Below are 17,607 nucleotides of genomic sequence, written 5' to 3'. Positions count from 1 at the left end.
TAGTACATTTATTACACATCTTAAAAGGACTATTTGGGTCCACAGACAGTTTACCTGTGTGAGTACAAACATAATTTATGTGGCAGTATGTGACTCTTGCCCTAGTTACTACATAGGAAAAAATATTAGCTGTTTAAAGCGTAGAATATATGAGCACACACTTGCTATTAAGAAAAAAGACTTTACCAATGCTTTAGCTAGGCATGCTATTCACTGTGTGAACTTTAAAAAGTTTGTCTTTTCAGTCATAGATTATGTTCAACAAGTGGATTATATAGGGAACACCAATTTGATTTTAGAAGGCAAGGAGTCATTGTGGCAGATCAGTTTGGTAGCAGACAGAGCCTCTGGTCTGAATGAATGCATCAATATTAAGTGCTTTTTAGCACTAAAATAACATTCAAATCATAATAATATGGTGATGTTTTTATATTTAGACATTTTTTATGAAGCTTTGACATTCTAAGCTGTTTGGTAAACAAGACAGTTTTTTATTTTTATGGTATGATTATACACCTTTAATTTAAAGTATCATGAAAGTCATTTGATGTGTGATGTAACTTATAAGAGGTGTGTTTGTGAGAGGTTTACTTTTTTCTGAAGAAGTTCATGAAGAATAAATTTGAACGAAAGTACTAAAGAATTGTGTTCGCTCTTTCATTCCATCTACAGCTTTTGGTTTGAGTTTCATTTTCCAGTTTGTTGTGGGCTTATATGTTTTTTACACACATAACCACTCTTTACTACTTTCTAAATATTTCAAAGGATTTTGACAAACAAACTATGCATTCTTAGTACATCTTTATTCTCTCATTATTTGCAGGTTGTCAAAATATGTGGGATATGTTTTTATGCTGGCCATCAGCTCTTGTTGGAGAAACCATCAGCAGCCCATGTCCCAGTGCCTTTATACATTATATGAAGCAACCAGGTAAGTTTGTCTTGTAACTATGTCTGCATACTTTAAACAATGTGATTTTTTATAAAGTTCATCTTTGCAGTGCACTAAGATTTTTGGATTGAATTCAATTGCTTTTGAACTTTTTCTGTATAACAGCAAGTTGCTATGGTTGCACTAGAGTAGAAGTGATGTCTTCTTTTACATGATGATCGAGTTCATAGGTGCCTAGGTGTTCACTAGGCTAACGACCACAAGGGCCTTTTTAAGCCCAGTCATGCATCCCAAATCTCTCTCAAATTCTGGTACCATTGATAAGCATAAGCAGAGGCTTGGGAGATGAAGCATTTACAAGCAGGGGCCCTGGGAGATGAACCATTTACAGGTTGCCTGTGTCCATTAGAGACATTGGTGTCAAGCCATTGATGAATTTCCTGTTCCCCATCCAATTGTCAAAGTTAAACTTGAATTGAGTCAAGGATGAACTCTGCTTCACATGGATGGGGAGCCTGTTCTAGAGATAGGGCAGTCTCTGGGATACATACCTGTCTCTCCAGCAGGTCCTATTTATATCACAAGCAAGGTTTAAGTCATTTGAATGGGTAATTCTGGTGCTGTTTGTTTTGCAGATATCCAGGAGGTCCATCGGAGTGGGGTCAGACAATGTGTATGCCAGGCATAGATCTCCCATCAACAGCCTGTAGGAGAGTGAATACAAGGATAGGGCCTTGAGACAGTCTGCACAGGACATTTTACTTATGCCCAGCATTCTTTTAGTGAAGAACTTCTGTGGATGTTCCATTTTTTGGATATGCCTGGTTAGGTATACGCCAAAGGGGGCATTGTACTCAATAGTAGGTCTGATGAATGCTGAATACAGTGGAATAATTACTTTCTTGGTCCAAGATGCCATACATTTGTTTATACGTTTGGCAACATAGAATGATTTCCTCAATACTGTAGACACATGATGGTCAAAGGATAGATTACTGTCTATGTGTATCACTAAGTCCCTGACTACTGGGTCAACTCTAAGGGGTGTGTTCTCAATATGATAGTTACCAGGGGTTGATGACTTCCTGAAGGATACTTTTATGCATTTGTTGGCATTTAGCTTTAGTCCATGGCTCTGACACCAGTTGTTTGCCTGTGTCAGCCTTTCTGGAGAATGTTTGTGTCAGTGTGAGATTCAATGACAGCTCCTAATTTGCCATCACCTGCAAATTTAGTCAGCCAGAGACCATTGACATTGGCCTTGACTTCAGAGAAGTAAATTCCAAAAAGGAGTGGTTCAAGAACTGATCCCTGAGGGACTCTGCTTGTGACTGGCCTCTTTCTAGAGGTGGACTTCCCATTTCTAATATCCTGGGTCCTGTCTGTGAGCCAGTTGGCTATCTACCAGGTAACATATGGGTTTGCACCTAACCTCTTGAGTTTGTCAACAATGCCCAAGTGGTGTATTGTGTCAAATGCCTTGGCCAGGTCAAGGTAGGCACTTTGAACCATTTTGCCCTAATACATTGCTTTGGTGACCTTTTCAAAATAGTGCACCAGGCTGAGTAGGTATGACCTGCTCTTGATGAAACCAAACTGTGTTGGGTGCAGTCTGGAGGGGAACTATATCATTATTGATAATTTCCATGATAATTCTTTCCATGGCTTTACATGTTAGACTAGTGAGATTTATGGGTCAGTAGTTTCCAGGGTCTGTAAATGGCTCACCTTTGTGCAGAGGGATGACTGTTGCCATTCTGCATTCATGAGGTGTGAAGCCTGTTTGGAGGCTACAGTTAAATCATTCCAGAGATCCTGATAGGTTATGTTTCATGCTATTTAGAAGTCATCTTGGGATATTGTCTGAGCCTATTGATTCAGTGTTCTTGGACTTATGGAGAGCATTAAGGACCTGTTCCCTAGTTATAGCAGGGTTATATTTGATGGTATTTCCCAAGGGAAGGTTGAGGGGGAGAGATGGGTAAAGTTAATTTGTTGGCCAGAATGTTTGCTATATCTTCTGGCTCAGTTTAGGTTGCTCCATTTACAATGAGCTCTACAAAAAATTGTATATTGCCTTTGAGGTTGCAGACATCTAAAGAATGCCTTTTGTTTGTCCTTGGCCTGGGAGGCCAAATTTACCTCAAATTTGGCTTTGGTAGATTTTATTTGTCCTTTGATATATTTGTTTAGTTTGATGAGAGTGCTTTTATCCTGCTGGGTGCTGCACCTCCTAATTTTTGCCATGATTGTCTTTCTTCTGTTATACAGCCTATTGATTTTGTGATTCCACTATGGTGGCTTGTTTTTTTTTTTTTTTTTTTTTAGTTAGTTCTGTACTTCTTCCTGGTGGATACAGCTGCTTCTATGCAACTATTAACATGCTTGTATAGGGTTTTGTGAACAGTTATGCATAGGCAGCAGTGTTCACAGGGTTTATGGGGACTTCACATTTTCCCAGGTTATCACTCAGTTGCAGAAAGTTAGCCTTAGAGTAGTTCCTAAATATTCCAGGGTTATCTGGGTGTCCAGGTTTTTTTTTTCCTTCAAAGGAGACAATATTGTGGTTTGATCTTACCAGGGAAGACATCACATTAGGGGGTGTGCAGCACTCTCCCATATTAGTGAGGACCAGATCCAGCATGGATGCACCCCTGGTTGGTGTACTGACAATCTGGTTTAGAGAGTTAGTGGACCGGATTCATGAAGGCTTGCACGGAGTCTATGAGTAGAGTAAGACTCCAGACAGCCAATATGTCTGCCGAACGATCCAGGAACAGCCAGCAGGGGCATGCATGAGAGCTCCTAAAACTACTCTTGCACGGACAGTGTTGTGTTATGCAAATTACCTCATTTGCTGCTGAAAGCTATGCAAATGAGGTAAATTTGCGATCCAGGACACACTAACCTGTCCGAGTAAGAGCAGAGTAACTTGCAGAAATGTACTCCATTGGTAATGGAGTACCGTTCTGCAAATAGCAGAATGGAGCTATGACAGCTCCAAATAAAGGATGCATCCAGTTGAGGAAGCATGCCAATGGCCAAATATAAGGCCATTGGCATTTTTATCTGTTGCAAATTAATAAAAAATAATTTGTTGTTTTCCCCGATCTCCGATGTTTAAGCATAGTGCAGCACCGCGCAAACGTGCAGCACTCTAAAAAACAGAAAAAAAAAATAAAAGCCAAAAATAGGCATTTTATTAAAATATTCTTCTGCCATGCAGATGAATGGCAGGCTGAAGACAACATGGCTACTGAGTAGTGGTTGCTAAAGGGGGAAGCTCAGTCTGAGAGATGTAACCAAGCATTAGTAGGCAATCCTATGCAAGTGAGGATAAGGATAGTGAATCCCAATTTTCCCTGCTATGTGAACCATGTCCCTAGAGTGTAAGAGTAGGATTAGGGGAGTAACAGAGTAGAAAATAGGTGACATCATGAGGGGGTATGTATCAAAGACTGTAAGCTTATTGGAGCAGAGTGGCATGTGTTTGCTGTAAGTTACTCAGGACTGGAAAAGGCGTGTCTACAGTTGTCCTAACTGAAACCCAGAAACCAAAGGTGTACGCCGTGGATATCACTAAAGTTTCTTGAAAAGATGCTTACACTCTGTGCGCGTGTGTGCGCGCCTGTAAACCCGTCTAAGCCTTTTTTGTGCATGTGTGCACCTGTGTAAGCCTGTGTAAGGCTGTCTAAGCCTGTGTGTGCATATGTGCACCCACCTAAGCCTGTGTAAGCCTGTGTAAGCCTGTGTGCACGCGTGTGCACTCATGTGCGCATGTTTGCACTTGTTTGTGTGTCGCTGCCCCCTGTGGAAACAGAAAGGGAAAAGGAAGGGAAAAAAGTAGTTGGAAGTTAACCAAGGAGAACTAGCAGAGCTGCCAGGTGAAATCAATCAGAATCAGCCAATTACACAGGCAGTACACTAGCCCAGCCCAGCACTTAAAACTCTGCAAACAACATTCCCCCCATGTTTCTCTCAGAAACACTGCAACACTGCAGTCTACAAAGAGAAGTGAAAACTTAAAAAGCTTAACTGAGACAAAAAAAAATGTTAGGGGCTGCCATTGCTATTATAAGGCAACATGTGCAAGATGCTGAGGGTGGTGCCATTGTGAATGCTGCTGAGCAACCCACAGTGAGAAGACGGAGAAGAGTGTACAGACCCAGGATAACCTACCAGGGGCTACATGAGCTGGAGATAGTGGAGCGCTATAGAGTGGACAGAGACCTCCTGCAGCAAATTGTTGAGCTGTACAGGCCACACCTCACACACAGAACCAACAGAAGGGAACCCATCCCAGTGGAAACCAAGGTATGTGTTGGCCTAAGAATACTAGCAACAGGTACCTTCCAGAGACCAACTGGTGATATGATGGGGATTTCACAGGCATCAGCATCCAGGGTACTGCACCAGTTCCTGAATGCCATGTCAGCACATGTCAGTGATCATGTATATTTCCCCAATTCCCGTGAGGTATTGGCCAGCAATATGCATCTCTTCCAGCAAATAGCGGAATACCCTGAGGTAGTGAGTGCAATTGACTGCACGCACATACACATCAAAGCACCAGCCGGTGAGCTGGGTAGGGCCTACATCAACTGCACTGGAAGCTACCACGATTCCCATATCTGGCATCTGATGCAGCTGTACCAGACATTTGCCAATGGGGACATCCCTGATGGTCACCTAGTGGGGGATGCTGGATATGCACTGGAGCCATGGCTGATGACACCCATCAGAAATGCACACACACCTGAACAAAAATTCCATAATGAGGCACATGCAAAAACACAAAATGTAATCGAGTGTGTGTTTGGGATGCTCAAGTCACGGTTCCAGTGCCTGGACTCATCTGGTGGAGCCTTGCAGTACTCACCAACTACATGTACCCAAATTGCCATGGTATGTGCCATGCTACACAATATGATCCTGCGAAAACAGCTGCAGCAGGAACAGCATGGGGCAGGGCCAAACAGCCCCCCACCATTGCCAAAGCCTGCACAAGCACAGCGTGACTTGGAGGAGGAACAACCTGAGCCTGCCCCAGTAGGCAGAAGGAGACGTGCCCAGTATGCCTTGGCCCTGGCAAAGAGGCAACGCATAGCACATACACTGGCTCCATAGGAACCCTGGAAATGATACCTCCCTCTGACTCACACATAAAATAAAAGGGATGCCTAACTTGACACTACCTGTTTCCAAACATGTATAGGGAGTGTAGTATGTGCATCCGACATAGGCAGCCCTGCAGCACGACCTGAGGCATGATTGCCATGTTTTAAGCAATATAAAGCAGTGCTAAGCAGCTTTTACCAATATTTAGTATATGTAAACAAAATTGCCCGTGCTAACTAGCGCAACGTCAGGCAACGTTGAGCAATGTTGGGCAAGGTCGGGCAAAGTTGAGCAAAGTCAGGTAAACATGCTCATATTTGCTTTACTGTTCCTTAAGCAGTCTGGTCTGCCTAGCATGAAAATAAAAAAACAGTGACAGGGCTCGAACTCATGATACTGTGCACTATAGTCATAGTACTGAACCACTAAGCCATGATAGCATTTCAGTGGCACAGACACAGCAGGATAATTGTACACTAATGCAAACACAAAGAAATGCTGTATCATGGCCCTAAAGAGGCATATGGATAACCTCCCCCACAGGCCTATGCAGACAGAGAACATCAGGCCAGGCAGTGTGATGTGGGTTGTGTAGGCTATAAAGTCGCAATCTAATATACGTGACATTGGATGCTAAGATCTGTAGTACAGTAGTATGCCTCAAGCCAGTACGATAGGCAACAGTACAGACTGAAATGGTGTACTGTACATAGCAGTGCAGGCATAGCAAATGTGTATAAGTGTCAGGTGAAACCCTCATCCTATGTACACCCACAGTAACAATCAGGTGTGCCCCCAGGTAGAAATGTACAAAGAATAGCTGTCCCCCCTGTATGTAGAAATGTTGATAAGTCTATGAAAAGTGTCTCATGAAAGCCCTGCAGGCACAGCATGATCCCTGTTGATCTATGACACAAAGGTGAGCCCTGCTGTAAAAATACAACTTGATTTTCCATACACATATAGTATAAATGTCTATACCAGGCGTGCTCACACACTCCAACAAATGTAGTGGATTTCATTCAGCATCACATTGAAAGGTCATACTGGGCATGCTCACACACAAATAAACGAAGCAAATGTCAGGCAACAATATACTGAAAGGTCATACTGGGCATGTTCACACTTAAATAAACAAAGCAAATGTCAGGCAACAACATACTGAAAGGTCATACTGGGCATGTTCACACACTTAAATAAACAAAGCAAATGTTAGGCAACAACATACTGAAAGGTCATACTGGGCATGCTCACACAGGCTAAATATGAAGGTGATAATAAGGGATCTATTGACAAATGTGGATAGTTATCTCTACTTCCAGAAACACATTCACAAAGTGGTCAGAAAATCATGCTACGTGTTCACACAAACTGCCAATGTCTGTGCATGTAGGTCAAAGGAGGTTCCCACTACTCATCAGTCATTAGACCTGTCAGAGAGTACCACAACACACTTGCGATGAATCTGACTAGGCACCCTCAGCAGCCAGAAAGACCACTGAAGTACCTTAACAAGAGGATTACTGGCCTCAAACAGTTGCCCCATGCAACAAGACTGAATGTAACCCAATCTGTACTCTGTTGCATACTGTCTACTCAGGAGATCTCTGCCCAACAGACAGGTCAATGTCATGGCTACACTCAGATGTGTTCTGAGTTACAGCTCAATGCCACTAAATATACAGACCCAACTGATATTGTCAACATCCTGGCAGATAGGATCAGTGTTAACTTTATCCCCCTCTCACCCATGAAAGAGCACATCTCTATAATGGAAGACTGCAAAGTTGCTGTCATCATGGCTGCACAGGTAAAAAAACACTCTCCAAAGCCAGTATCACAGCAGCCATGGGACCAGATAACTTCCCAGGCTGTGTTCTACACAAACCACAGAACGAACAGGCACCACACTGATGTAACATGTGCAGTCATAGCCTCATCTCATGCTTTGTGCCTGCTGAATGGTGCACAGTGACGGTTATCCCACTACACAAAGGTGGAGACACTACGGACCCCAGGAACTAGAACCGTAGATAAGGGTAAGGTGGTTTGCACAGCCTATTTAGATCCTGCCACGGCTTACAACACCACCCCACACTGTGGAAATATAGATAAACCCACTAAACTAGTTATAAATTGCTATGTCACAAGATGGGTTGCCAACAGGCTTACTGACAGAACACACACTGTGAAAGTAGCAGACTCCAGGTATGACTTTGGACCAGTGACGAGTGCAGTACCACAGGGTCCAGTCCTGGGTCTTGTCCTGTTTAGTATCTACTTCCCTGAAGTAAACTTTAACATGGAAGGTCTGTGGCTACTGAAGTTCCCAGAGGACTGCAAACTAGGAGCCATAATTGTAAACACTAAAGATGTGGACATCCTACAAAAGGGCCTCACTGAGACAGATGGCTGTTGTCAAAGCCATGGGCTCCAGCTCAATGCCAAAAGGTGCATTGTCATCCCCTTTGTTAAAAACTCTGTAGCCAAGAACTACAACATAGGCGGTAGTACACTTAACACTGAAAGTGTGACAAGAGTCCTTGGGTTACAGGTGGACAGTGGACACAACTGTGATAATCACATCCCCACAGTAGTCAGGAAACCCTCCTATGTGGCACACCTCATCACAAAATGTGTCTCATGCAGAATAGAAGAGGACATTGTTCCCCTCTACTCATCACTCACTAGAACTATAATAGAGTACAATGCCACTTTTGCTATGTACCTCACAAGACAACTACAACTGGAAAGCTTGCAGCAATACCTCACAAAGAGCATTAGTGGCCTGAAATACATGCCATACACAGACCATCTCAAAATGCTCCATCCATACTCCCTTGCATATTGCCTACTCAGAGGTGTTCACTGCCTAACATACAAAGCTATGTCAAACACAGAGCTGTTGGACATGCTCCACGTAAAACACTCACAATCCCTCTGACCTTCGGACCCAAAACCATGAGTGAAATACAAAAGGAAGGGGTGTACCCCATTTACCTTATGGATACCCACACCTTCAGGTTAGTGGCACAGCATGAGGCCTTGGAGACCATGCAAGTGCAACTAACATTGGGCAAAGCTGCACATCAGATTGTAGCCTGCTACAGATCACCTACCTTTTCTCAGGAACCTCACTCAGTATTCCTGAGAACAGTGGAAAATATAAAGGTCCTATCAAACACCATTATATGAGGAGATTACAACTACCCAAACAATGAGTGGGAGAATTACTTGTGTACAATGTCCTTTGCCCAATTTTTCCTAGAGTTCAAAAACTCTAACACCCTGGAACAGCTGGTCACCATGCCCACTAGAGGTGACAACATACTGGACATGATCATCACCAACATGGGGTACCAGTGTTCCACAACAGAGATAAACCCCTCGCTGGTAATATCAGATCATAAAGTAATCACACTGGACATCCACATCCTGCCCTCCCACCCAGTCAATGAAACCACTGTGAAGACATATTCAAAAGCAAACTGCACACTTCCCAAGATCAAAGTGGAAAGTTCCAAAGCCCTTTTGCTATAGGATAATGGTATACAATATGCCGGATCATTTACAAGTGCATCCTATGAACATCTACAGGGATGCATGGATCGAGACATCACAAATAAAACCAAGATGCACTCCTCCAAAAATAAGAAAACAATCTGGTGGTCGTTGCCCATAAATAAGCTAGACAACAGAAGGAGGAAACAAACACATGATAGAGCAAACTTCACTTAAGGAAAGGCATCACTGATCATTATTAGGAAGAAACAATGATCGCTCATAAAATAATCCAAGGACAGTTTCTAAAGACAAATTGCCAAGGAATGTAAGAATAACAACCACAAAGCCTTCGGTAGCTATACCAGACATGTAGGTGTCAACTTCCAAATATGCTGTCAGCTACTGAAAAATGGCAAGAAATACACTGAACCAACTTTCATTGCCCACATCCTGGGGGACAAGTTCAGTGTAAACTACTACCCCCATCACCCCCAAAAGGGCCTGTGTCCATCACAGCAGGATGCAAAGCCCCAGATTTCATGGACATGCAGGTAAAGCCAGTCTTCTCCAAAGCTAAGAACACAGCATCAATGGGACTGGATGGTGTCTCAGGCTGCATCTTACACTAGGCCCAAAAGGAACTACACCCTCACCTACATTCACTGTCCAGACTCAATCATACCACAGGCTATGTACCCAAAGAATGGCATACACTAACAGTCATCCAGCTCCACAAAGGGGGTGCCACAACAGAACCTGGAAACCATTGCCCTATATGTCTACTCAGCCTGGTCTGCAAAGCTATTGAGCAAAATGTCATGGAACCCATAAACAGATACATTGCGGACCTCCAGACACTGGACTCTACACAACTTCACCTTTTTAAAGGCAGATCCTGCCTCCTAAACCTAGTTGACTTATTTCAAACAGTTACCAAGAACATAGATGGAGGTGAAAGTAGTCCACACGGCCCACCTGGACCTCACTAAGGACTTTCTACACCATTCCCCACTCTGTCATCATGGACAAGCTTACCAGCTTGAACATTAACAGCTATGTCACAGGAATGGGTGGCCAAGTGGCTTACAGATCAAACACACATGTTCAGAGTTGTGGGTGCCATGTCCGACTCTAAGCTAGTCACAAATGGCATCCCACAGGTCTTGGTCCTGGGATACCACCTGTTCAGTAGATACTGCTCAGAGGTACAGGCAAGCACGGGAGAAGTATGGCTTAACAGGCTTGCAGATGACTGCTAACTGTGGTCCATAAATGACTCTATGGCTGACAAAGACATCCTCCAGAAGGGTCTTACAGAGACAGATACCTGGTGTCAAAACCATGCCCTCAAGCAGAATGCCAAAGAATGCATAGTCATCCCCTTTTGCTAAAAGAAAGTGCAAACAAATTACCACATAGGTGGTAATCCAGGGTTGCAAACTGGCTAAAGGACAGAACCCACAGGGTTAGAGTTGCTGGCGCCATGTCAGACTCCAAGCCGGTCACAAGTGGTGTCCCACAGGGCTCAGTCCTTGGCCCCCTGTTGTTCGGCATCTACTTCTCAGAAGTACAGGCAAACATAGGAGGACTATGGCTGACAAAGTTTGCAGATGACTGCAAACTGGGCACCATAGTGGAAAGTACATCGGACACAGATATCCTTCAGAGGGGTCTCACGGAAACTGATAGCTGATGCCTGAGCCATGGCCTGAAGTTAAATGCCAAAAAATGTATAGTCATACCCTTTGGAAAAAACAAGGTAACCCCAAGCTACCATATAGGTGGCAATCCATTAAGCACAGAAGAGGTTATCAGGGACCTGGGGACCCAGGTTGACAGTGGCCTTTCTTTTGACACTCACATTGCTAAAGTGGTTAGAAAGACCTTCTACATTGCCCACCTGATCATGAAGGGATTCACATCCAGATCAAGTGAGGTCATTGTTCCCCTGTACTCTTCACTTATCAGACCAATGATCGAGTACAATGCCCCATTCGGGATGTATCTCGCCCGACACCTGCAGCAATTGGAGAGACCCCAAAAGTTCCTCACCAAAAGGATAAAGGGACTCCAAAATCTGTCATATGCTGCCAGACTGAAGAAACTCCAGCTCTATTCAGTCGCATGCCGCCTGCTCGGAGGTGACCTGTGCCTGACATACAAGGCCATGTCCAACCCGGAATTAATGATTAATGGACATGCTCCACCTCAAAAAATCCAAATCTACCAGATCCACTAGAGCAAGCGACTTAAACCTTAGCACGGATATAAATAGGACATGCTGGAGGGATAGATTTGTCACCCAGAGACTCCCTATGCTGTGGAATAAAATCCCGGTCCATGTGAGGCAGAGCACCTCGCTGGCTCTGTTCAAGAGAAATCTTGACCGGTGGATGGGAGATCGTAGGTTTACCCCAGGAATCATCTCTGTGTCACTGCTGGACAGAGGCACAACAAACTAATGGGCACAGTATTTTTTAACATAAGGGGTGGCGTAAGCCACAAAACTTTGGGCTAGGCTTATAAATGCCTTAGGGCAGATAGCGTAGTATAAACCTATGAACCTATGAACCTATGGCCCTGGGGACACAGGTAGATAGTAAACTCTCCTTTGATGATCACATGGCCAAAGTGTTTAGACATTCCTTCTATGTAGCCCACCTAATGTCACCTAATGTAACCCACTTTGTCTAGTCTGATGATGTCACCATCCTACAAATATACCTGTGGAAATTAGAATTCATAGTAATGTGTGTAGTGCATTGTGTAAATGCATACACCTGTAGTATCATAAACCAGTTAGGTAGGGGTTTGAATCCTGCACTTGAGAAGTGTGTTTGTGTGTGATCTCCTTGGAAAGGAGCAACCTTTTTGGAGAGTAGTGAAACACCTTAAAAGTGGTATGCTAATCTTTGTCAAGTCTGATGATGTCACCAGCCTACAAATATACCTGTGGAAAAGAGAACTCATAGTAATGTGTATAGCACGTTGTGTAAATGTGTACTCCTGAAGTATCATAAACCAGTTAGGTAGGGGTTTGAATCCTGTACTTGACAAGTATGTGATCTCCTTGGAGAAGAGCAACCTTTTTGGAGAATAGTGAAACACCCTAAAGGTGGTATACTAACCTTTGTCAAGTCTGATGATGTCACCATCCTACAAATATACCTGTGGAAAAAAGAGCTCACAGTAATGTGTATAGCATGTCATGTTAATGCGTGCCCCTCTAGTATCATGAAGTGGTTAGGTAGTGGTTTGAATTCTGCACTTGACAAGTGTTTGTGTGTGATCTCCTTGGAGAGGAGCAACCTTTTTGGAGAGTACTCAAATGCCTTAAAAGTGGTATACTAATCTTTGTCAAGTCTGATGATGTCACCATCCTACAAATATACCTGTGGAAAAGAGAACTCACAGTAATGTGTATAGCATGTCGTGTTAATGCATACTCCTTTAGTATCATGAAGTAGTTATGTAGGGGTTTAAATCCTGCACTTGGTGAGTTTGTGTGCTCTATGTGTGTGACACTGTTGGTCAGTGTGTTGTGGGTTTTGCTTTTACTACTGTATGACATATCAGTATGACAACAGTATGTGCATTGCACATGTCAGGTAGCTGTGTGGCAAATACATATACGTACATGTGACCTCAATTATTGCATGTGTGGGAACCCTGCTTTCTCCAAGAACACAGCTGTCATCTTTGCCAGAGTGTGCTGCTGCTTTCCAGACCTTAGGTCTCATCTGTATGCTTGTGACAAGCCAGCCACTGCAGTGATCCCTGACCTAGGTCATCTGTATCACACACACATTCATTACGATTTCTATTGAATTGTGTGAGTGAGGGTTTATGGCCGAGGTATAGTCAGACCTGTTCAAACGCAGCAAAGTCTGTCAATGATGGCTATTCATTATAGGTGTACAACAACCTTTGTGGATATGCATGCAGACCCCATATTGCTTATGTGATCCACTGAGGGATTTCAAAATACCTTTGGAAATGTGACTATCAAAGGAGAGATGATGTAACACTTGGTTGCATGTACACATCGGTACCTGTTCTTCATGTTGGTGGCTACTACCTATGTGGTACTGTGGGGATACTATGTTCCGTAAAGGTGGATGACTATGCTTTGGTTGGCTTATAGCTTTACAGCATGGGTTTGACAGCAGGTGTCTGTCTGTATGATACCCTTGTGGAGGATGTGTGTGTCATCTGGAGAATACATTATAGGCCACAGTATGCATTACCAGATGTGGACGGACATATCCCTACTGTGATTCCTTGTACCTAAGAGAGCTATATGCCAAACAGGAGTGGTCTCAGTAATGGGTAAAGGTGAATACCACTGGTTACTGGCATAGTATAGTACCTGAAGGATCCAAATGTTACTGTGTGTCCTACATCTGTGTGTCAGTTCTCAAGACATCATCTAACGATTGGTTATGGTCAGGCTGTCGAAGTTATGTATACTACCAGAATGCAAAACAATGACAGATAGTAACAGTATCACCCACAGCACAGTATCAAACCATGTCATACACACATGTGTAGTCAAGTTCCGAAATGTGTGTAGTACAATGCATACTGGCCACCAATAGAAACTATGGAGTGTTACTGTGTAATAAAGGGCATGTCACCCTGCCCATGTGTCCACTATGCGCATACATGCAGACAGTGCCCCTCCACCATGTTCACAAATGTACACCTGCAAATCTGTGCTACACACATCCCACACATACTGTCCACTCTCTAACACATGCTGCCAATACTACACACATCAGCCAAGTGGCACGTGGGTGGACAATACACTATTGGAACTAACCCTGGTGTAAACAATATTACATTGACAATCATAGCTTTAATGCATCATGCCTGCTCAGCTACACCTTCAAGCATATCATTACACTCTACTGCTGACAACATGCTAACATTGCTATACTGCTATAAAGTCACCCTGTGCATCAGCACCATGGTAGCCTGTTCCTGCATTAATGTTACAGTTGACAGGAGGTGGCACAGGTTTCATCATATGCACAGGGTGTGTTGTTGGTTTGCCAGAGGCCTACAGTGAGCCATACAATCAACATATATGTGTATGTGTGTGTGTGGGGGGGGGGGGCAAGAGTACTGCTATGGGCCAATGTTGATGTAATGTGTGCGGGTATGTGTTAGCCCTAGGTGTCTTGTTTATGTGTGTGTGTGTGTGTGTGTGTGTGTGTGTGTGTCTGCATGCACACAGTTCCACCATGTGGCTGCCATATACGGGTATTTGTGGGACAGCCACAGACTGTTCTTGCCAGGCTTTACAGATCACCGTCTCTGGCCATGGATATGGTACCTGTGCCTGGCAGGGATGCTACTGACACTATCAGGTACTAAGCCAGACTGGGTAATATCCACAGAGGTAGATGGATGTACACTGGACCCAGGTCCCTGCTGGGACTGTCCAGAGCCACATGCACATGGTCTTCTAGGATGGTCTATAGACAGCCCACCCTCAACATTGCTGGGGCTGGTACTGGCACTATGGGAGCAGCTGTGTCTTGAGGGACATCCGCTGTGACTGCCAGCTGCTGATGTTGCTGGCATACGTCCACATCGACGACTCAGATAAACCAGTATGTAAGACTATACAACAGTACATGGCACACTGTATGCAACACAATGCACCACCTAGCCACAGGAGGTATATATCAAGCTAATGCATAAAGAAATATGTAATCCATTGCAATGATTGTAAAGTCCAGTTACAGTATTACCAGTATACCACACTAGTCATTGATGGCAAACCCCTGCCTATCATATGTGCACATTCATTAATATAGGCGGCATACTGCTGTACTAGACTATACATGTTGCTAGATATGCACTTATATCCTGTAACCCACATATGACCGTGGCCATGGTACAGGCATACCCACACACACATCAGACATACATACCAGACACAAAGGTATGGCAACCCAGATTACCTTTACCTGTGTACCATACAGTACTGTGTGTCAGTAGTTACAAAACCTTATGTCTGAGGTATGTAATTTGTGAAGACTACAGGGAACACACAAAACAGTGGTTCCAAGAAACGTGGACATACACCATACTGTGCTGTTTAGGCATACAGCTTCAGGTAGTACTACAGTTCATACAGGAGTTGGATTCACCAGCAGTAACACTCAGTAAGCATGCATGTACTGCTTTAGCCTAGATTGGGACACCCCAGTTGACACCAAGATACTACATCAGACCGTATGGCATACTGCTTTTTCTGCCCAGCAATAGCATACACATATTTTGCTTAGATCACAGCTAGGACACATAATACCATGACAGAAACAGTTCCCTACTAAGCTATCACACATATACAGAACTCTGAAACATTCACCAACACATTCACCATCACACTCAGTCAACCTCACATAGCAATTATTGCAACAAGCACATGTGGGTGTGTATCAGTTCATAGGTAGGTAATACGCTATTGGCCCTAGGGCCTATAGAAGTCTAGCCATACGCTACCCTGGCCTTTGACACACAGGTAATTTCATTTCACGTGGCCCTGTCAAGCAGAGCCACAGAGGTGATTCCCAGGGTGTATTTCCTATCTGCCATACAATCATCAGGATTATTTATGATGACTGCTAATTAGGAGCTTTGTTTGCTATTGATAGGTGGTTTGTTCCAGAGTATGGGATGTCTCTGAGATAGGAATCTATCCCTCCAGCATGTGCTATTTATTGAGGTCACAAGGTTTAGGTCCGTAGAGTGTGTAGCTCGTAGGGATTGTGATCTGTTTACGTGGAGCATGTCCAACAGCTCTGGGTTTGACATAGCTTTGTATGTTAGGCAGAGGTCACCTCTGGGTAGGTGGTATGCGACACAGTCTAGTTGTGGTTTTGTGAGATGGTCTGCATAGGGCATCTGTTTGAGGCTGGTATTACTCTTTGTGAGGTATGTCTGTGTTCTTTCCAGTTGCGTAGATGTCTTGTGGGGTACATACCACATGGGGCATTGTACTCTATAATGGGTTTTATGTGTGATGAGTAGAGGGTAACACTGACCTATATTTGCCTGGATGACACACCTTTTGTGATGACGTGTGCCACATAGACAGATTACATGACTAGTGTGGCACTGTGATTATCAAAGGGGAGACTACTGTCCACCTGTGTCCCATGGTCTCTTATCACACCTTCGGTGTTAAGCAGACTACCACCTATGTGGTAGTTAATGGGTACAGAGTTTTTGCAAGAAGGGATGCCAATGCAGTGTCAACATTGAGCTTGAGTCCATGGCTTTGTCACCAGGCATCTGTTGCAGTAAATATGACCATCTCTCTCTCTCTCTCTCTCTATATATATATATATATATATATATATATATATATATATATATACATATAAACATCCATTGGTGTACATATAGATATACATATAGGCACATATACAGTCCACCTTTCATGGTGGGAATATCAATTATGCAAAGGTTGTGAGGTATACAGTTATGTCATAATATTGCACAGTGTTGTGCGGAATGCATTGAAGGTGTTCTCAGCCCATGTTGCTTTAGCAGGCCTCACTGGCTGCAACACTGCAAACCTGACGAATCATACCCACAGTGTTTAACCACCACATGTCATATACCAGCACTGTATGCTGTCTTGTTTGCCACACACTACAACCTACATAGAAATATGCACATAACAACCTTCAACAACATATATATGTCCACCCTTCACAAACAGTTGCAGTATGTCCTTTGCTCTATGCACATGTACAGATGCTAATATATCTGACACAGACAGATCTCTCCGTATGTGTGTGCCATACACACACAAGGTCCACACTGTTGTAAGTTTGTGTACCTCACGGCTGACCTGTTGGGCCTTGCTGCAACATGAACAGGTGTCACATGTGAGCACACAGTATTATTAGAGGGTGTATATATAGCTGCAAATGCTAGATTAGCATACTAGCCTGGTACAGCTGTTGTCAATACTAAGCTACACGTTAATATGACTATCATGCATTTGTTACTCTGTCACATCCATGTTTATATAACTGTATGCGCTACTTCCCCAAACAAACATTGTACAC

At 43.6% G+C, this 17,607-nt stretch overlaps 1 protein-coding gene across 1 annotated transcript in view; it reads left to right on the top strand.

Moving 5' to 3' along the window:
• The first annotated feature begins 831 nt into the window (after nt 1–831).
• The window catches only part of LOC122797239 (growth hormone-releasing hormone receptor-like), a 549,995-nt gene continuing 533,219 nt past the window's right edge, over nt 832–17,607 (top strand). The window contains exon 1 of the mRNA XM_044066087.1: nt 832–931. Coding sequence (XP_043922022.1) covers nt 835–931 — 97 coding nt within the window. The 5' untranslated portion in view covers nt 832–834. The remainder of the gene's footprint in view (nt 932–17,607) is intronic.

This window comes from Protopterus annectens, chromosome 3.part0 (genome assembly GCF_019279795.1).
Source record: "Protopterus annectens isolate FY-2018-M chromosome 3.part0, PAN1.0, whole genome shotgun sequence".
Classification (NCBI taxonomy): domain Eukaryota; kingdom Metazoa; phylum Chordata; order Ceratodontiformes; family Protopteridae; genus Protopterus; species Protopterus annectens.
This window is presented reverse-complemented; position numbering and strand designations above follow the sequence as displayed.